Genomic DNA, 21,894 nt, shown 5'->3' on the forward strand with positions numbered 1-21,894 from the left:
AAAATTATAGGAAAATTAATCCAACCATTTGCGCGACCTTTCTGGACATACAGATAATTTTGAGCATGGATTTTAACTTTAGTTCATTCTTTACCCCCCAGCACACCAAGCGTGTTACTCCGAGTCCCCAATACCTCAACTGCCAGCAAGCATCCCAGCATTGTTACAGTCACCCCTACAAATCAGCCAGCAATATTTACACTAACCCATACTCCTCCGCTGGTGGTCAGTATGCGTACAACCCGTACAATAATGTTCAACAAAATCAGCTGTATGATCCCCCACAGGTGTACCATACAAAACTGTTTTAAGTTTCATATTTTAAAATCAAAGCTTTTTCTACGTTTTGTATTCATCCATTAGAATTCATCCCACTTTCTGTGGACATGAATAGACCTTTATAGAAAAGTACCACTGTCGAGGGTTGCCTTAATAATCATATAAACCTTTAAAGACCCATCTATATTTGACTTACCCAACATTTTTATTGGATTGTTTAATTCATCAGTTTTTGTAAATAACTAGATCGGTGATTAAACACTTTGTAAAAGTCAAGTTAACATTTATTTGATTAAATGTATTGAATTATTAGAAATTATAAAAAAAACAATACTTTTTTAGTATTACATTACACTATGTGCCTACAAATGTTAAGATTATTACCAGGAACACAAATTCAAATATATAATTTTGTTTAGCCAAATAACTATATATGTAGTTTTATAAGGGATCGAAAGGGATACAACAATGGCCAATAAATTGATGTAAATCCCAATGTTAATACACAAAATAACCCAATCTATATATTAAAATTAGTGGTTGAAAAGTTTGAACAATTAACTTGATAAACCAACCAATCAAAAACACTCAAGTCCCCAAAGTTGTTAATCTAACAAATAAGAAAACGTTATTTACATAATTTTTTATGATGTTGGCAATATTTTGAAATTATTTCCAAATCCATGTTTTGTATGTAAAATAATTTTTGTTACAGTGGTCTCACAATAATGAGTTTATGAGTGTGAATGAACGGACCCACCACTCTCCGGATTGGATAGGAAGCAACCCTGAAAACTACAGGTATTGTTTGTAGTAATGCAACTGGTGCATTAATTTCCAAGTGTACCACTTTTCTGCACTACCTCTCCGATTTTGTTAATACTCTATATTTTGGTCCGTTGGGTGATTCAAGGATGCTGGATGGCCAAAAAAAAAGTTTTAGAGTCCCTGGATGTCTAGATATCTAACAAAAATTTAAAAAAACACCCATTTTTTCACAATTTAAAAATAAATTTTTTCATCAATCTTTCATCCAACCTATACATTTTATTCACATAAATGATCGTGGCTTAATCTTGTGTTTTATCTGTGGGCATATGTGGTATATAACGGTTCGGAGGACCCGGGACTATAAGGTTGTCAAATTTCACTTTGGAACACCCTGTAAATGCGATTTTTACATCTGTAGAGCTAAATATTGGTCCAAATTGGCTATTTTTTTCAAATTACTCTATTAAGTGTCTAAGTATGTTTGGCCATAGTGTTTTCTGTCCAGATCAATATTTTACTTTTTTTTGACACCCTGTATTTAAAAAAAAAATGGGAACTTTTTTTTGTTTTTTAAATTTTTTTTTCTATTTTTAAGTTACCTAAAACTGTCATATAGATACAAATTTGGACTAATAACAATAATATGTGCCTATTTTAAAAATTTTCTCACTTATGGAACACCCTGTGCATGTTTTTAAAAAATGGTGGTTTTTGCCCCTTTTTTTGAGGAAGGAGTCGTTTTAGGGCCATAGACTATTTCTTTATTTTTGTCGAACTTTCCATGGCACATCATTTGTTATTTATGCATCAACTGCCTCAGGCGAACCGTTTTGCCGTTATTCACTGCCAAAGGCTGAATGTTTTTTGCCGTTCCCGAGGTTTTAATGGGCATTTTTGGTAGAAAGGCGTTGTTTTATCAAGATCACCCTGAAATACTTTTATTTAAGCAATTTAATTTACTAAATTTCATCTGAAGTAAAAAGTTTTGTATATCCAACCGATTTTTGTCCCAAAGTGAAATTTGACAACCTTATAGTCCCGGGTCCTCCGAACCGTTATATACCACATATGCCCACAGATAAAACACAGGATTTAAGCCAAAAAAAACAATTTTTTGGACAGGTATTTTGGGTATTACACTAGATATCCAAAATACACTTTTTGTTGGACACCCTGCAAAACTAGAGTTTTGGCCAAAATAGCATTATGTACGCTTTTTACATGAATTTTGATTATTTTGGTGTATAAAATGTAGAGGTTGGATGAAAGATTGATGAAAAAATTAATTTTTTAAATTGTGAAAAAATGGGTGTTTTTTTAAGTTTTTGTTACCTACCTTCATAGATAGCTAGATATCTAGACATCCAGGGACTCTGAAACTTTTTTTGGCCATCCAACATCCTTGAATCACGCAACGGACCAAAATATAGAGTATTAACAAAATTGGAGAGGTAGTGCAGAAAAGTGGTACACTTGGCAAGTAATGCACCAGCTCTATAAGTATCGGTACTCATTATTTTATTACCACTTTGTCCGTACTAATGTATGTTGTATATCTTTTCTAAACTTTTTAGATATGAATTTAGTATCAATTGTTAGGAGGGGACGGGTAGGTATCATCATTTAGATGAAAAACACTGCGGGGCAATCATTAACATTTACCTAACCTAACCTAAATACGACGAAACCGAAATATCCTAATATTCACGCGTGTGGTGGTGGTGGTGGGGGGGGGGGGGTGATTCAGGTGGGTAAAACAATATTTTACATTAAAATTCACCATAATGCACCATCTGAAACCCTTAAAGCTTAATTTTCACCCCTTCCCCCCCTTATGCTAGCCATAAGTTATTTGACGTAAAGCGCAAAACGTTTCCTGTACAAAAATTCATGATACACAAAAGAATATTTAACTCCAGCTTTAATATTTGTTTACAGAGGTGTAGTTGATTCTGAATTCTGGCAACGGCAGAAGGCATCCAAGAAGAACAAACAAGAATGGATGCAAGATGTTTTCAGGAGGTCACAAAGTTTTGATAAAACTAAAAGAAAGACTAAAAAGTAAGATTGTTTTAACTATCCTATGTGCTAAAAGTTACTGGATGTCTTGGATGTTTGTAAGTGTGTTTGTGTATCCAGTATGATCTCGTAAATGGTTTTACCTAACAATCTCTAATATTAAGTGTAGATTATTGTCATCTGCTTTTTGATTGCTCTGAAATATTCATGGAAAAGAAATGCAAGGATATTAATTAGAATGCTAATCGTCCATGCTCCTCATCTATATGAGAGTGTCATTAATTAGGGTTGCTGAATATGGAACACTTGCCAAAACTATAGGCATAGGGTGATGTAATATTTAAGTAGCTTCCATTAAAATTGCGGGTCAGCTTTAAATGTAACAAAAAATACAATCAACTGTACGCGAAGCTTACCAATTTAAGATTGGCCAAAGGATTCTCACCTCCAATCTCCGTGTGCATCTGAATCCTAACTTCAGAGAATCATGGTTACATACATACAGCATGTTATTCAATCTCACTTTTTGTAGATATATTATTTTTTATATATTTCACGAAAGAAAACAAAAGAAAAACAAGTGAATAGAGAAAAATGAGTGTATTGATGATTAAAAAGAAAAAAACGACAAAGAAAACGTTTATTAAGTTGACTCTTTTTTATAAACCCTTTGTGATTTTTATAAAATAAAAAAAGAAACAATAGCATTAATTATAATATTTTAGTAAATTTAAAATATTCAATAAGATGTATTTGTGGTTTTCTAAATATTGCAAGTGACCCCCACCCCATCGAACTTTTATTGAATGCTTACTTTAGCAGAGGCTCGGCAGCCTTGCAGAAGCCTCAAATTTAAATTATTTTGGCTGCTTTGAACATAGTTTTTAAAGAAAAGATATTTGGAATAGGATTAGACTTCCATCTAATTTTAAAAGTTTGATTTCTCTGAGGTTTACATGCGGCTGAAGCCCTGTATTTTAGAACAGGGTATTTTAAGTAAAGGTAAGTAGATGCATACAAACCCGTAGATAGGATGTGGCCGCACAGGAGAAGTCAAAATCCTAGATCAGGGGATAGGAAAGATTTGGGGGGGGGGGAGGGGGGAGTAATGAAATCAATTTCTTAAAATAATTACTTTCTAAAGGGGGTGTTAGAGACCCACTCAAACAGTAAGCTTGAATAGAAAGTTACCCCAAAAAATTTATATAACCTTCCCTTGGCCAATGAGAAGCTTCAATGTAAAGAAGAACCATTTAATGCCTACGGTTATCAAAATCCAGTTATTTTTATACAAGGATGAGCAAGGGAAGCTAAAACTTATAATGCAAACATAGCATTTAAACAATGAATATTTCTTTGCTAAAGGAAAGGAGCAGCAACTCTTAGAAGACAAAGAGAAGATTATTTAGAAGAGTTAAATAATATTAGGTAAAATTTATTAAATTAATTAAAATTTATTTTCATTATACTCAAATTTCTATTATTATACAGATTTTATCCTAATTAACTCAACTCAACGTCTAATCAAGTTTACTTAATTTTAAACAAAAGAAATTATTTGTCTCGCAGGTCAGAATCAGCTTTTCACGTCAATAACAATTTGATAAATAAACAACAAAAAACGAATTTGCCTTAAGGGTCTATGTTAAATTGTCCAAAGAGATTAGGGGGAAAAAAAAGATTTATTTTTGTTTCTCAATACAACTCTGACTTACTCAACTCCGCCGAAACTGTTTTTTATTACATATTTTTCATTGAGAAGAAAAAGATGTTAGATATAATTTTGTACAGATTAATCACAAATCAATTGAGGCCCATTAGATCTTTTCATGAAAATACCCTCTTTCGAATTTCAATCTTCTGCTAACCTAAAAAATTACTTTAGGGGCCTAGAAATATATGTACAAAATTTCAGCTCTCTGTCTCTACTGGCGACCTAGCGCCAGGCATGTAAAATATCAACAGATAACGGTAGCACGGCGGTTTTAACAATATCTCAGTAATGTGCAGGTTTTCAGCTCTTCTGCATATTTCAATTTAAACACATAATGCCAAAGATATTTTATCCAAAAAATCTTTTGTCAAAGTTTACTCTAGACCTAGCGCCAGTCAGTTTTCTAAAATCATGCATTTTATACCTGTGAAAAATGAAATCGCCAGCGCTAGGTGTAGAGTAGACTTTGACAAAAGATTTTTGGGATATCATATCTTAGGCCTTATGTGTTTAAGTTGAAATATGCAGAACACCTAAATTCACCTTTTAAGCCATTCTCTAAGCATTTTAATTTTTTTTTAGAAATAACGGGATTTCAAAACTGCCTTTTGAAAAGGCCTAAAAAATATCTTTTTTTGTCCCTTTTTTCACTGTATATAGTTACAACTTATTAAGATATTATTCTCAGTTAAAAAAAAATTGGCGCTTCCAGCACCAAAACCGACAAAAACAGGCAGTTAAACTTCTGAACCCCTACTTAACCCCCTGACAGACCCCCCCTCTATCTCGGCTCCTGTTACAGATAGAGACGTAAAACTTTTTTCTGGTTGTTCATGTGTATTTTTAGAGAATTGCTTTTTCTAGTCATAGCGGTCAGACCGCTCCTTATCCGCTTTTTAGTGTCCAGCTGCTAAATATTAAAACAGCTGTAGAGCGGCCAATTTTAAAGCTAAGAAAACCAAATTTTATGACAAACTATTATTTTCTATAATAAAAAAATACCTTTTTTGACCATCGCCGAAAAACAACAAATAATGGAAACTGCCAATTTTGGCGGTAAAACGGCCAATTTTAAAGCTAAGAAAACCAAATTTTATGACAAACTATTATTTTTTAACGGCCAATTATAAAGCTAAGAAACCCAAATTTTATGACAAACTATTATTTTTTTAAATAAAAAATACCTTTTTTGACCATCGCCGAAAAACGACAAATAAAAACTGCCAATTTTGGCGGTAAAACGGCGGTTGGCAGCGCTAAATAATATTTTTTTCTGTTTATAGTTACAACTTATTAAGATATTATTCTCAGTTTAAAAAAATTGGTGCTTCCAGCACCCAAACCGGCAAAAACAGGCAGTTAAACTTCTGTATCCCTACTTAACCCCATATCAGACCCCCCTCTATCTCGGCTCCTGTTACAGATAGAGACGTAAAACTTTTTTCTGTTGGTTAATGTGTATTTTTAGAGAAATTTACTTTTTCTAGTCATAGCGGTCAGACTGCTCCTTATCCGCATTTTAGCAGCCAGCCGCTAAATATTAAAAAAGCTGTAGAGCGGCCAATTTTAAAGCTAGGAAAACCAAATTTTATGATGAGCAATTATTTTTGAACAAAACAAATGCTTTTTCTGACCATCGCCAAAAAACGACAAGTAACGGAAACCGCCAATTTCGGCGGTAAAATGGCGGTTGGCGGCGCCAATTAATATTTTTAGTCAGATGCCAGACGCAGACAATTTAAAAAAAATAACATTTAGAAATATTATCAATTTGTCTACAAAGGGTTAACAACAAAATCAAAATATACAAATCTAATTATTAAAAACATCAAGATGATCTTCTCTATAAATTTTATTTGTAAAGCATTGATATTTTTATCAAATAATATGACAATGATGACAACATTAATAAGTGATTAAATACAGACAAAAAATAGGATGACAACATCCATAAAGACAAAGCTCTAAGATCAGAAGTAAGGACAACTCTCTTGTAATTACTTTTGTAATATTTAATCAACCTTAGTGAAAAATAAGATGAAAATTAGGTGTTCAGGTATGATCCAGCAGGATATAATCCTCCTAGTCTTCAAATAACTTTGAATGGCTCCAGTGTATTTATTTTTTTACTCATAGACTTAAAATTGTAAAATTAAGCTTATCTTACATGCCTACATGACATATTAAATTTTTTTTAAAAATCAGCTGTTGTTTCCAGCTGACCGCAGCCAGTGGCGGCAGTCCATGTAAGCTTCAAATCAATTAAATTTTTTAAAAATATATATTAATTCTTGAGTAATAATAAACTTCCCTGAATAGTAAGGCCATGACCGTTTGGCCACTCCTTGACCAATTTTTAACTGATTTTTTATTTCCTACCTGTAGTTTTGCCGTTTTTAAGCTGCCAGTAGCGGAATTCTAAATCAGCTCTAGACCAGCCAATTTTTGTATGTAGTCTTTATTGTGATCATAAACAGATAAAACTAGCGCCGCCAACCGCCGTTTTACAGCCGAAATTGGCAGTTTCCGTTATTTGTCGTTTTTTTTGTTATGAAAAATAATTGCTCGTCATAAAATTTGGTTTTCCTAGCTTTAAAATTGGCCGCTCTACAGCTTTTTTAATATTTAGCAGCTGGATGCTAAAAAGCGGATAAGAAGCAGTCTGACCGCTATGACTAGAAAAAGTAATTTTCTCTTAAAATACACATGAACCAACAGAAAAAAGTTTTACGTCTCTATCTGTAACAGGAGCCGAGATAGAGGGGGGTCTGTTATGGGGTTATGTAGGGATACAGAAGTTTAACTGCCTGTTTTTGCCTGTTTGGGTGCTGGAAGCGCCAATTTTTTTTTTTAACTGAGAATAATATCTTAATAAGTTGTAACTATATACAGTGAAAAAAGGGACAACCGCCGTCTCACCGCCAAAATTGGCGGTTTCCATTATTTGTCGTTTTTTGGCAATGATCAGAAAAGGTATTTTTTTATTATAAAAAATAATAGTTTGTCATAAAATTTGGTTTTCTTAGCTTTAAAATTGGCCGTTTTACCGCCAAAGTTGGCGGTTTCTGTTATTTGTCGTTTTTCGGCGATGGTCAAAAGAGGTATTTTTTTATTATAAAAAATAATAATTTGTCATAAAATTTGGTTTTCTTAGCTTTAAAATTGGCCGCTCTACAGCTGTTTTAATATTTAGCGGCTGGATGCTAAAAAGCGGATAAGGAGCGGTCTGACCGCTATGACTAGAAAAAGCAATTCTCTAAAAATACACATGAACAACCAGAAACAAGTTTTACTTCTCTATCTGTAACAGGAGCCGAGATAGAGGGGGGGTCTGTCAGGGGGATAAGTAGGGGTTCAGAAGTTTAACTGCCTGTTTTTGCCGGTTTTGGTGCTGGAAGCGCCAATTTTTTTTTAACTGAGAATAATATCTTAATAAGTTGTAACTATATACAGTGAAAAAAGGGACAAAAAAAGATATTTTTTAGGCCTTTTCAAAAGGCAGTTTTGAAATCCCGTTATTTCTAAAAAAAAATTAAAATGCTTAGAGAATGGCTTGGAAGGTGAATTTAGGTGTTCTGCATATTTCAACTTAAACACATAAGGCCTAAGATATGATATCCCAAAAATCTTTTGTCAAAGTCTACTCTACACCTAGCGCTGGCGATTTCATTTTTCACAGGTATAAAATGCATGATTTTAGAAAACTGACTGGCGCTAGGTCTAGAGTAGACTTTGACAAAAGATTTTTTGGATATAATATCTTTGGCCTTATGTGTTTAAATTGAAATATGCAGAAGAGCTGAAAACCTGCACATTACTGAGATATTGTTTAAACCGCCGTGCTACCGTTATCTGTTGATATTTTACATGCCTGGCGCTAGGTCGCCAGTAGAGACAGAGAGCTGAAATTTTGTACATATATTTCTAGGCCCCTAAAGTAACTTTTTAGGTTAGCAGAAGATTGAAATTCGAAAGTGGGTATTTTCATGAAAAGATCTAAGGCCCATAAAGATTTAAGCTTAAATGATGGAATTGTTCATAAACTTTTGGTTTTCAGTATAATTTAGAGTCTATAGTACACTTCTTCCCTGCATTAGATATAGCTTATCTTTAAATTAGGAGGGAAAATTTAGCAGCAAGAAAACAGATTAAAAAGAGTAATGAGGAAGCAGGTAAATATTTTTCCTATGCTTTAAAATCTTGGTAAACTTCATAATATTAATACCCCCCCCCCCCCCTAACACCTGACTAGCTTTTAGCCTCTAAATCTAAAATAAGGACCACAAAAAAAATTTTCAAAAAATTAATCTTTGTAATACTCTAGGGTTTTTGTCGTTTGTTGAACTGAAGGAAAGAGGAAAAAGTATAAAATTACCCAGCCAATCTTTATCATGCTTTTTTATCCTCATTTTATCATTGTGACTTTTTATAAATATTTTAATTTCTACACATCTAATAAATTTAATTTCTTTTGGTTTTATATCTTACCGAAGGATGTATGATGTGGGTAGATTTAGAGGAATCTGAACAAAAAGGCTATGGAAGTACTTACAATAAGGTAAAAATTATTAAATTTAGTACTTTAATTACTTTGGTTTAGAGACGGGAAAAATAAAGGGGGTTGTAACTCCCCCCCCCCACACCCAACTTTAAAAGCGTCTACACCCACCAGGATACACTCCTTCGTGCGTCAATTTATTAGTTCAAGGACGCTTTTTTAGTGGGTGGTTTGACACCAAAAAGGGTGTTTTTAACCCCATGACACTAAAACACACGGTCTTGTAAAACACCTCTCTCGATTTTGAATAAAGAAGAGTGTCAACATTTTCTGATGCGCTTCGTGCACCTCCTCTGCAGTCACTGTCTACATTAAATAATTAGCATTATTTTGATTGGGTTGTTCTAGTTAAACTATGCTGCTTAATTGATATAAGAAGAGAACTGTGCTACATTTACAGTTATTTGACAGTCTTATGTTTTTAAAAGCCCTTTTTCGTTAATTTAAACAGGTTAGAATTTAGGTCCAATCGATTTCAAACTTTACATGATTTCTATAACAGTCAGGTATGATTTTGTAGCAACGTCACTCTGGGCGTTGCTACAAAAGACCAACTCTACAAAAGACCAACGCCTACGAAAGACCAACTCTACAAAAGACCTACGCCTACAAAAGACCAACTCTACAAAAGACCAACGTCTACAAAAGACCAACTCTACAAAAGACCAACGCCTACAAAAGACCAACACATATATATCAAATTTATTAATACAGTAAAACATAATCATTTTACTTAGTAATAGAAGCACATACAATACATACAAATAATTTTTACAATTCTGATGTAATAAACTGGCATCTCAGATGTCCCCCCAGCGCTTAGGTCCAAACATGTATTCAGTAATGATGGCGCGCTTGTAATTTGCCATGGCTGCCTTCATCTCGGCCAGCCTGAGCCCTGTCTTTCCTTCCAGGGTTGGAATATGTGTATGTGCCAGCTACACACTGCTGGAACTTGGTTATTGTAATTGCAATGACTGTACATTTTTGAGTCTTCTTTTGCAGGCAGACCCAGTAAGTAGTATCTCCTTTGGGATTAGATCTTATTTTCAAGTATTTGTTGCGATTTTCGTCCTCCAGGATTCTTTTTTCCTTGTTGGATATAGTAAAAACAGCTTGTTTCAGTGCCGTTTCTGCCATTTCATAGAAAGGATAACCATTCGTTACAAAATGTTTGAGAGAAATGATTTTTATCATTAAAATTGGTAGATTTTATCATTAAAATTGGTAGATTTTATCATTAAAATTGGAAGATTTTAAAATTTTTCAGAGATTTTCAAACAATTATTTCATTACATTGATACAAAAAAATAATTTAAATTTTTTTCTCGTAATTGTGTCGTTTATAATCTATTTAAAGCATTCATTTTATTCATTATATTATTCAATTTTATCAATACAGATATAATGGTACACCATTTTCAGCTATAGACCTTCCAGCTCTAAGATTTTTTGTAGGCGTTGGTCTTTTGTAGAGTTGGTCTTTTGTAGGCGTTGGTCTTTTGTAGAACCGACTAGTTGGTCTTTTGTAGGTGTTGGTCTTTTGTAGAGTTGGTCTTTTGTAGCAACGCCACTCTGTAATCGTTACCGAAAAAACCTGTTGCTATTTTACTTTTTTGTCAACAAATGTTTATATGTTATGATTATCCTATTTATCTGATTTTTGGAAGAATGTTTCCTACTAAATCAAAGTACAATGTTATAAGTACAGAATCTCTATAATTAAGTCCTAAAAATGTAAGTATGTCCTTAAACAGTATCCTGTAATTAAGAATTTTTGCAACAAATTTACTTATAATTTTGTTAAGACTGACACACTAAGAGTGTTAACGTTTGTTTGTCTTACCGTTTCAGGGCTTCGCTTTTGTGGATGTTTTCATCCTTGTTGAACATACTTTATTTTTATTCTAGAGAGAAGCAAAGAAGTTATCGAGACTGAAGGAAGACTCTAAACACCAATCCACCTACAGAATTGAACCTAGGAATATTTCATTATTCATTATTTACTTTCTATCATGACATGATACATAGGATGTGAAGATATGGATAGTGTCATGTGTGACGTCATAAAAATTCGCATAAAGCTATCTCTTTTTTAGGTGTTTAATTTCCCAGGTCTCCTCTCATCCTTTCATTTTTAGACGTATTTTTATGACATAACACATGACACTTTCCGTGTCTCCTAGGAGTAGGATATCTGTTTGTACTTCAGAAGCAAAACAACTCACCAATCAGTGAATAGATTGTTTTGTTTTACAATAAGACTTCTAAAGGTTCCTTCATATGATAAATATAAACAGAAGGACATTTCAAATTGTAGAGAATTTCGCCATTAAAGTAGTACGTTAAGGGTGAGTAATTATATGCAAAGTCAACCAACAAATTATATAATATAGCTTTACGATATATAAATAATAATGATATTTTTCCATGGACTAAAAATTTATTTTGATGAGTAAGCACTTTACTGTAGTTATATAAAGAAGAAAAAATGTTATATTAGTAACAAGATAGAAATTAAATATATATTTGGTTTTCCTACGATGAAGTCGCAATAAAATAACATAACTTTTAAATAAATAGTTTGTCCCTGGCCTCTAGTGGTGGGTGGGGAAGGTAAAAAACGCCTAAAACCATCCCAAGACATTTAAAACGCTTTCCTGAAAAATACATCATATTTGGACCAGAATTTTTCGAGGTCATAAGCTTTAGACAAAGAAAACCTTAATACTTCATATAATAGGATATCATATGTTGATTTAAATCGAGAATACAAATAATGACATTGTTGGTCACATTGAACTTTAGATTATGCTTGCTTAAAGCCAAACGACAAGCCGAATAGCCTTATTAGAACTGGCATAACCTGGCCATAAAAATAATCTAACCTTCGACATTTCTACGTACGTTTCGCAAGACTTTTGCACTATTGAGAATAACCAATATCATCTACTAGCGGATATGCAAATAGAGGTCTGAAGGATCGCACTTTGAGGGTAGGGGGATAGGCTAACCATTTATTTTTAAATAAGTTTTTTTAAGTAAAATTTAATTGGAGTTATAATTTTCCATTGAAATATCTTGGGATTTTGGGGGTGCCTTCCCTGGACTTGTTTGATGTTTCATTATAAAGGGGATCATATCGGTCTGACAGTTAGCGAGATCATTCACTACACACAGATAGACAAAAAGTTGTTGAAAATGAACCTTTTAAAAGGGACACATATCCCACTGAAGATTCAGAAACGTCCACGGATGATGATTTATATACATCTTTTCAAACAGGTAATTTTACTGCACTAGCGGAATTTTAACGTGTCGGCTTGCTGTCGGAGTAGATTTCAAGGACCATACCATTACATACTGTGTAGAGGTGTTAAATATGATACCTACATCTGCTATGTCAGGGTCGTGACATTAGTAATAAGATTTGGTAGAATATTTAGACCCATAAACAGTTGTAACTCAGTTACTTATGAATAGTTAGGACTTCCAGAAATCCAGACTAGGGTAAAGCAATCAAAGGGTTAGTTGTATTTTGGGTGTTACTTCATCATATGATCTTGATGTATAAAAAAACATGCTTTTTTCTTGTAAAGTTTGTAAATTTTGGATATTTCACTTGTAGGGTTGGAAATCTAAAAGTTTTCTTTAGTGACAAATACCCCGTGCTTCGATAATGCATATATTGATTTCAAGATTTCTAATTTTATTAAATAAACTTTCTTAAAAATATTTTACTGCATATGAACTGTACAAAATCTGATCTTAATTGCCTGTTATTCCTTCTTGATTCAGAAGATTGTGATGTAACAAACAATAAGAAATTACTACTTTAAAATAGAAGCTACTAAATTACAAAGAGGGTTACATTGTATTCTTAATCGTTCAAGTGGATAAAAATGAGGCCTTAGTCAAGAGTCTTACTTACCAATTGCTTTCATAATAACTAGTCCGAAACTCTAGGCCAGGGTAATGTAATAATTGAGTTGTTTCCATGAGAATTGCGGGTCAGCTTATAACGTAACATAGAATACACCTAGCTGTGCGCGAAGCTTACTAATCTAAGATTGGCCAAAGGATTCTCACCTTCATTCTCCGTGTGCATCTGAATCCTAATTTCAGAGAATCAGGGCTACATATGTACATACATACAATAACTCTGGGGGCAAGTGATAGAAGGAGGGAGGGGGGGAGGAACAAGTCGACCAATTTATCTTTATAAAAAGATATTTGTTTATAAACAAGGATGACAACATCCATAAAAGCGAAGCGCTGACATGGTAGGACAAACGGATATTAACACTTGTATAGTGTCAGAACTGAATAATCAGAATATAAATGTATAAGAGTCAATGCAATATTGTAAGTGAATTTGTTGAAAAACTGCTTGATACAGAATAATGTTTAAGGACATACTTACATTTTTGGGACTTAATTATAGAGTTGCTTCGCTTATAATATTGTACTTTGATGTCCCAGGAATCAGTATACAAAAAATCAGATCAATCGGATAATTAGATCATATAAAAATTAGTTGTTAAAAAAGTAAAAAAATCAACATGTTTAAAGTGGACGTACGGACATTTTGGTAATGATTATAGAGTTGCTACGCTTTCTAAATCGTACCTAACTACTACAGGAATCACCATGCAAAGTTTGAAATCGATAGGACAATTCTAACGTGCCTAAATTAACGAAAAAAGCTATCCGTTACGGACGGACGGACGGACGTACGGAGTGACGGACAGACGGACGTACGGACGGACCGACCCTAATTATAGAAAAGCTTCGCTTTTAAAAATTGGTATGGGGAAAAAAAGAGGTCATTTTTTTCAGGGGCGATTTCTCTTGGGAGTACTCTCCCCCAAACAGTTGTAAATCTTCCATGGATCTATAAGCAGCGGTTAGGGAGATCTTACGGTAAAGGCACAAATAGAGATAGAGACATCCTAACAGTGTTAGACTTTATCTATAAAAATAAAACAGCCTAAAACCACCTCAACACCTATAAGAAGATTCACTATAAAGAAGAACCATATCGTATTAGCGCTTATCGAGATCTATTGCTACACACAAAAAAGCTTACTACTTTTGTATAAGGATGTAATTTTGTATCACGATAGTAAGATTAAAATCTGCCAAGTACAAGTAACATGTTGCACAGAAAAAGTAGAAAGTTTTAAAATTAATAAAACTTGAAAAGAAAGTTTAATGAAGTTTAGAAGCTGCATTATTAACACAAACCTAACTTTAGCCAACCTCAAATATTTTCTTTTTGATTATTTTTAATACATTCATGGTTCAATTTATAATAGGGGTAGGAGTCAGGACAGGTTACATCCCTGACTATTAATTTTTTATTGAAACTCTAGAATCATTTGAAAAAGGCTATTTTTGGTGGTAACAAACCAAGCTGTTTGTTTCCTAATACTATGGTACATTAAAATATAACTTTATAGTTTGTTAATTTTAGGAACTAAGGGTAGCTTTGCAGCTTTGTTACTAATATACAGTTATCGCCGTTTTTAATAGAAAATAGTGGTGTCACGGCGGTAAAATTCTTCATGGTTTTAATTTTACATATAGGATATGGGTGTTGGGGGGCAGATATGCCACCCATTTCACCCCCGCCTCCCCTCCCCAACATGTATGATTGTTAATTTGTTTCAGGATATAATACAATTGATTTAATTAAATCCTGAAATTAAAATCTAGAAAATTTATTTCAAATAACAATAAAAGACAATTAGGTAATCAAAATATTTGTAAAGAAGTTGTATCAACTTTTTCACTTTTTATTTAAGATAGCTAGCCGGTTCTTTTAGTAAGTAGTAGATGTAAAATTTTTCATAGAATTCAGATATGCAATCGGTTTTTTTTGTAGACCTCTTATTTTTTAAGTAATTTAAGTTTTTTAAAAAAATAATTAAGTCGGTTTTAAGGTACTAAAACGCAACAAAATAAAAGAAGAAAATGGCCAGTATGAACAAAAATAGTAAGATCTTTAATTTGACACCTTACTTTTAAAATTATGTTGAGTAATTATTGAAAAAATCAATTTTTTTTAACCTCGGTTTAATCAAAACTTTGAGGTAAAATATAATCTTCCACAGGCATAAAAAATATGGGTTCATATATAACTTTAGAATCAGAAAAATATTATGAATCCATTGTAAGCTAAATTGAAAAAGTTTTATAAAACTATAATAAAAAATATAAGTTTATTTTAAGAATCATAATTTTCGGCTTTAAAGGGTTGAACAACTTGAAAACTTGAAACTTGAAATAAACCTAAATAAATATACATACAATGTAACAGATATTTTTTAAACACAAGAAACAATAAAGCATTTTTAACTGCATTGTTTTGAAGTTTATAAACAGATTGAAGCATATTTGTTCATAATTTTTCGTTCTTTACATGTTATGTAAGTATCACTATTTTCATTGTAGTATCTATTGTATATATTCTATGAACATTATCCTTTTTTTTTGTCAATTCTATTGGTTGAGGTTTTGAGGTTAAGCTTCCCGATTAGTCAATTTTTGAGACTTATGATTGGCTAGTTTAATAGTTACAATTAAGTGTTACCTGTAAAAAATAAAACGTTAGGCCATTTTTATTATTTTTATTTTTTTACTTTTTTCAATTTTGCTTACAATGGATTCGTAATATTTTTCTGATTCTAAAGGTATATATGAACCCATATTTTTTATGCCTGTGGGAGATTATATTTTACTTCAAAGTTTTGATTAAACCGAGGCTAAAAAAATTGATTTCTTCAATAATTACTCAACAGAATTTTAAAAGTAAGGTGTCAAATTAAAGATCTTACTATTTTTGTTCATACTGGCCATTTTCTTCTTTTATTTTGTTGCGTTTTAGTACCTTAAAACCGACTTAATTATTTTTTTAAAAAACTTAAATTACTTAAAAAATAAAAGGTCTACAAAAATACCGATTGCATATCTGAATTCTATCAAAAATTTTACATCTACTACTTACTAAAAGAACCGGCTAGCTATCTTAAATAAAAAGTGAAAAAGTTGATACGCCTTCTTTGACTCTTTTAATACTAACCAAACCAAATCCTTTTTATAAAATATTGTCACAGCCTTTTATAATTTGCAATGAATGATCACAACTCAATTTTTGTTTTTAATTTTTCATTTAGAAATTTAAATATTTAAAATTATTATATGTATATCTTCTTTCAATATGTATTAGCCTTTTCTCTGCTTTACTACCCAACTACTAAATAGCCTATGGAGTGATTAGTTAGGCTGTTTAAGATATTTTAATGGACAAATACATCAAATTACTTGAGCATATTGTATGGGATTGTTTATTCTTGTAGAAAGAGAGCCTGTATATTTTCTGTGTGAGGATGAGAATTATTCAACTGTTCGGGAGGCATACAAAAAAACTGCAAGGTATGTCAAGTGCATCAGAAAATAAAATGAAATTGAATTCTTTTACAAGACTGAAATTTAAGCGTACATTTCTATAGTAAACTATTATACAAATTATGATGTTAGCACTTTCGGATAAAACCCTCTTAGGTTTTTTTTATATTTGGAAGAAAAAAATGTCAATCTGTAATCTTTTTAGTAGCGAAGCTACTCTATAATTCGAAATGCCGTCCGTCCGTTAGTCACGAAGTGTGGGAAACATGATTTTCTCGCCTCCTATAAAATATAGAAGTCTCAAATTTTCAGGGATTAAATATGTTATTTTCACCAAGTTTCATTAAGATTCGTCAATTAATTGGGGTGCTAGATCGATTCCGACATTTCAAAGATTTATTTTCTCAAATCCTATTCAAGATAAGCGGCTGAAATTTTAAGGGAGTTAAAACCTTAATATTCTGCATACTTAAATTAAGTTTCATTGATACTTGCCTATCGGTTGGGGTGCTAGTTCGATTCCTAGATTTTAAGTTTTTATGATTTTCTTTACTCCTATTCGATTAGGAATTAAATAAGTTAACAATTTACATGTTCCCACAGAGTTTCATTAATATTTGCTTATTGGTTGAGGTGCTAGACCGATTCCTAGATTTTCACGTTGTAAATCTTACAAGGTTTTGTGATTTTTTTAGTTTAATGTTTTTTATGAAACTGCTCTATAGTTTATTTTTTCCTGATATTTATCCATACTTTTTAAGCTTCGCTACTTATGGATGTTGTCATCCTTGTTTTACTTTTTATTAATGAACTGTGGGTCCGCAGACCTCCCCAATTCTATTAATAAGAGGGGTGCTGACACCCCATTACACCCAACTACTGCATGCTACTAAAGTCTAAATTAGAACTTATTTTATTATGTAATCTTTGTGTGTCCCCATCCTTTTTTCTTTTGCAAAGAATTTCAAGTCCAATTTAAATTCTTTAAATTCAAATTTCTAATGAAAAAAGGTTTATGTAAAAAAATTAGTTTATATTAATGTTTATTAGGATGGTTGATAAAAACAGAATAATGAATACAGATAGACAGCTGAAACTTCCATACCCATCATTATGGAGCATTTTTACACCCACGGCTTTCAGACTGCTTTTAAGCAGCTTTTTCTTTGATATTATATTTACAACAGATTTCCAAATAACTTTGGTGCTTATGGTCCGATTTTAAATAATTTTGATATTTTTACAATAAAACCTTATTGAATTGCAGGCCAAAGATAAAGAGTTTATCCGAAGATTATTATCTGGACCTTGACAGGTCACAATTTCATTTTCCAGGTAGCACTATACATTAAAAAGGTCAATTTAGGTCAATAGTTTAAACTTTGTATCATACTTATATAAAAGTAATAGGATATCGGTGTCTCTATCTGTACTGAAGGAATTCGCTAACCGCTGAATTTATATGGTTCCCCTTTACAACGTAGCTTCTTATAGTTGCTGGGATGGTTTATACCTAATTTGGGAGAAGGTTTCACCAACCCCCCAAGAGAAATCCACCTCCTCCCCAAGTTTATTTTCTATACTTGATATTTTTAATCAACTTTTCTTGCTCCGATAAACTAGATCAAAATTCTAATTTTTTGTAGTGAATATGATCTTTAAAGGACAATAATATCCAATAAAAGTCGTGTCTGTGTTTCAGACAAAAAATTGTTTCTTACATTTTTGTTATATTTTTTTTATTTTTCTAATTTTGACACTGCTGAATTTCTGTCTAGTTCAGGGGGTAAGGGAGGGATCGAATATTCAATATTTTAGACGTCTCAAACTTTGGGGACTTGCCCAAAGTGTTCGTGATGGATTTAGCAAGACTTTCTGGATAAATCTGGTTTGCATGGAGGAAACTATTAAATTGAATTAATTGCCTATTGTCCCCTCCCTTACTCCCTTAAGCTTATCATTATCAAATACTTTGCTTCTATTGAAAGAATTCGTCCTTGTTATAAATCAATTAGCCTGTTTTTGGTATTATTTACATTGCTTCTGATTCAGAATACAGATTTTCCAAGAAGAGAGAGAAAGAAATATTCCAATATTCTCAGTTTGATGCAGGAAAAATAAACATATGTTACAGTTAGGTGTTATTATGTATTTCTAGTCTGTAATAAGTCAACATACCAAAGGATTAATTTAATGAAAGTACCTTATATATTTTAGGTTAGGAGATATAAAATATATTTTCTAAATTGAATCTAAATTTCGTATAATAGGATTTGCCATGAAAATAGTACAAATGCAAATATTTTTGTTTAAGATTTTTATTATTAATTTAACTTTCTTGAAGTAGCAGAATGTTAACTGAATTTATTTTTTCTTTATGATGAACCCCTGTGGTGTTAACTTGTTCCCAATATAATCTAACCTAGCAAAAAAAATAATCCTCCTTGCCAGGGGCGTCCAAGCTTTTTATTTTGGGGGGGGTAAAATTTTTTTAAGGGGGGGGTAAATCGTTTTTGGGGGGGGTAAAATGGCGCGCGAAGCGCGCCGCAAATTTTTTTACCCCCCCCCCAAAATTTTTACCCCGGGGGTAAAATTTGCGAAACCTGTTGGCAGGGGTAAATTTAGTTTACCCCCCCCAAAATTTACCCCCGGGGTAAAATTTTTTTGGGGGGGTAATTTAAATTTTATTAAATATATAGTATTAAAAATGCGCGTGAAGCGCGCAAAATTTTTTTTTATTACAGATTTTTTATTTTGGGGGGGTATTTACCCCCCCAAAATTGTTTGGGGAGGGGTCCCTCCTAAATGGTTGGGGGTGCCTACGGCACCCCCAGGGTAGGGGTAAATTTTAAATGGGGGGAGTAAAATGAAAAAAATTTTGGGGGGGGGTAATCGCCCCATTACCCCTCCCCCTTGGACGCCTATGCTCCTTGCTGCTCTTATGTTCAATTTATTTAAAAATAAGGGGAGAATATGATTTTTTTTATATAGTAAGACTTTGTTTGTTGCTTCCAACTGTGAAATATTTTCACGACTATTATGGGTTGGTATTGACATATATTTATTTATAATTTATGTTTACTTTGAATATATCAAACACCAATAGACATAATATATCTAATTTTTTGTTATTTGCGAGATCTATTCAAGAAATCTTTATCCTAAGAAATTCAACTATTCACTACTAACTTATTATTGGTTTGTCATGTGCTTCACATTATACAAGGGAAGACGTTTTACACAATATAATTTATCAAAGAAAAGCAAATTTATCCTAAGAAACTCAACAATTTATAGGATACTCATAAAGGCGTACGAAATAAAAAAATTATGCCCTTACGTACTCAAGTCTGTAAAATGTTTGAACCAATAACCGGTCTGGGATTTACCTTCACTATTCACAGATTTATACAATATGTCTCTTTGTTATCTCTTAAAAAACGATATCAATATATCTTGCAATTATAATTTTTCCAACACATCAAACGGCCATAAATATCATTACACCTAATTCTTCTAGAAAATAGAATAAAATCTTTGTCTGACAGGATTCTGTCTTTATCTAACCTAACATAACCAAATCTATTATGTAATGTTTATTAAATAGATTATTTGCCTGAATATAAAACCGACAATGAATTCTTGTATACACAGCAGAAAAATAAGCAAAGAATCAAAGGTAAGAAAAGTTATCTAAATTCTAAGCTTAAAAGTCCCTAGCAAAGTTACTCTAAAATATACAATTGAGGTTGGCAGCAACCATATTTCATTTGTGACTAGTATGTAACTCCAATCTTCCACCTTTTTAACCCCCTCTAATATTTTGCTACTATTTCATTTAAATATAATGTTCATATCCCTAGAATATTAATAGTTTTTTTTCATTTTAGGAATGCGATCAAAATCTTTGCAAAGAGCACAAACATTTCATGGAGAGAAAAACTCTAGACTACATTCCCCTGAAGAAAATCATTCACATTACTTAAACAGTACAACTACACAAAGTAAAAGAGGAAGAAAGTCAAAAATATCCCTAGAAACATCATATGAAAATTTAAAACTTCCAGACCTACTTTCAGATGTTAAAGTCAGGTGGATTACTTATTTTATTTTTTATTTAATCTAACCTCCATCCATTTTATATGAACCTTTGATAAATTCATGAAATTATTATTTTTTCCTACAATTTATGTTTCTTGTGGCTTTTTTCTCAGCTATGTTATTTTGTATGATAATATATTATTTTTTCATTGAATTATCCTTATTAAGAACACAGAAGAAAATTGTGGAGCCAACAAACAATTTTGATTCTACAGGTAATAGATAATAGATGACTATGGTGCTTTCACACAAAGTGCGTGTTGAGCACTGACACATCCACCTTATTTTTGAAATAAATTTGAAATAAAAGGATGATGGTAGCTTCATTCTAATACTTAACACTTGCGACAGCCCTAAAACTGCGGGGCTACCCAGTACATGTTATTACCTTAACTAACCTAACCTAAAGTGATACACGAATAAATAAAAAAAAACTACCCACTCTCTCATTTTCAATTTTAAAAATAAGATGGGGGGTTTAGTGAAATGCATACCCTCACCTTCTACAGTGAATTGGGCATTATCACTATGTAGAGAATACTTTCACAAATACAGTGGCATACAGACGTAGTATTTTAAAGAATAAAACTGATTAAAAAATATCTCTAAAGACTGTTTTGATTTAGAAGAGCAAAGTGAAATAGAGGAGCAGATAGCTGAGACAGATAATGACTCATCAACCAATTATAAATCTAGTGCAGAGTCCTCACCTAGAACCAATGAAGCTCCAGAAGTCACCGAGCAAGAACGTGTAAACAATCTCATAGAAACTAACTTTGAAAGTAATGAAGAAACAGAAATTTTAGAAGAGAAAGCTGTTTATGTTTCTCAGGAAGAAGACAATAATGATACAGAAGAAGTAGTTGCACCTGCTGATTATGAGTCTGGTGAGGAAAACAATTCAGAGGGATTAGAAAATATAGGTGCCACAGCAGTGTATTTATCAAATGAGGATCTCTTATCCACAAGAAGCACCTATATTGACAGAGATTTGTTTGATGCAAGGAATATTTCTAGATCATTTTATCTTGCTTTTATATGA

General features: G+C 32.4%; 2 protein-coding genes across 2 annotated transcripts; both read left to right on the top strand.

Annotated features, from left to right (window-relative positions):
* The first annotated feature begins 65 nt into the window (after nucleotides 1-65).
* LOC145320084 (uncharacterized) lies at nucleotides 66-18,889 on the top strand. Its single transcript, XM_080162526.1, has 11 exons — nucleotides 66-287; nucleotides 995-1,080; nucleotides 2,989-3,111; nucleotides 4,435-4,497; nucleotides 8,903-8,955; nucleotides 9,277-9,341; nucleotides 11,253-11,321; nucleotides 12,557-12,626; nucleotides 16,703-16,778; nucleotides 18,019-18,086; nucleotides 18,804-18,889. The coding sequence occupies exons 1-11, from the start codon at nucleotides 66-68 to the stop codon at nucleotides 18,887-18,889; spliced, it is 981 nt and encodes a 326-aa protein (XP_080018652.1).
* Nucleotides 18,890-20,250: 1,361 nt separating this feature from the next.
* On the top strand, nucleotides 20,251-21,894 carry LOC145320085 (uncharacterized). The gene is made up of 4 exons (XM_080162527.1): nucleotides 20,251-20,430; nucleotides 20,642-20,843; nucleotides 21,021-21,067; nucleotides 21,479-21,894. The coding sequence occupies exons 2-4, from the start codon at nucleotides 20,644-20,646 to the stop codon at nucleotides 21,892-21,894; spliced, it is 663 nt and encodes a 220-aa protein (XP_080018653.1). The 5' UTR covers nucleotides 20,251-20,430; nucleotides 20,642-20,643.

Source organism: Acartia tonsa, chromosome 5 (genome assembly GCF_053477335.1).
Source record: "Acartia tonsa isolate MP-2025a chromosome 5, ASM5347733v1, whole genome shotgun sequence".
NCBI classification, from domain to species: domain Eukaryota; kingdom Metazoa; phylum Arthropoda; class Copepoda; order Calanoida; family Acartiidae; genus Acartia; species Acartia tonsa.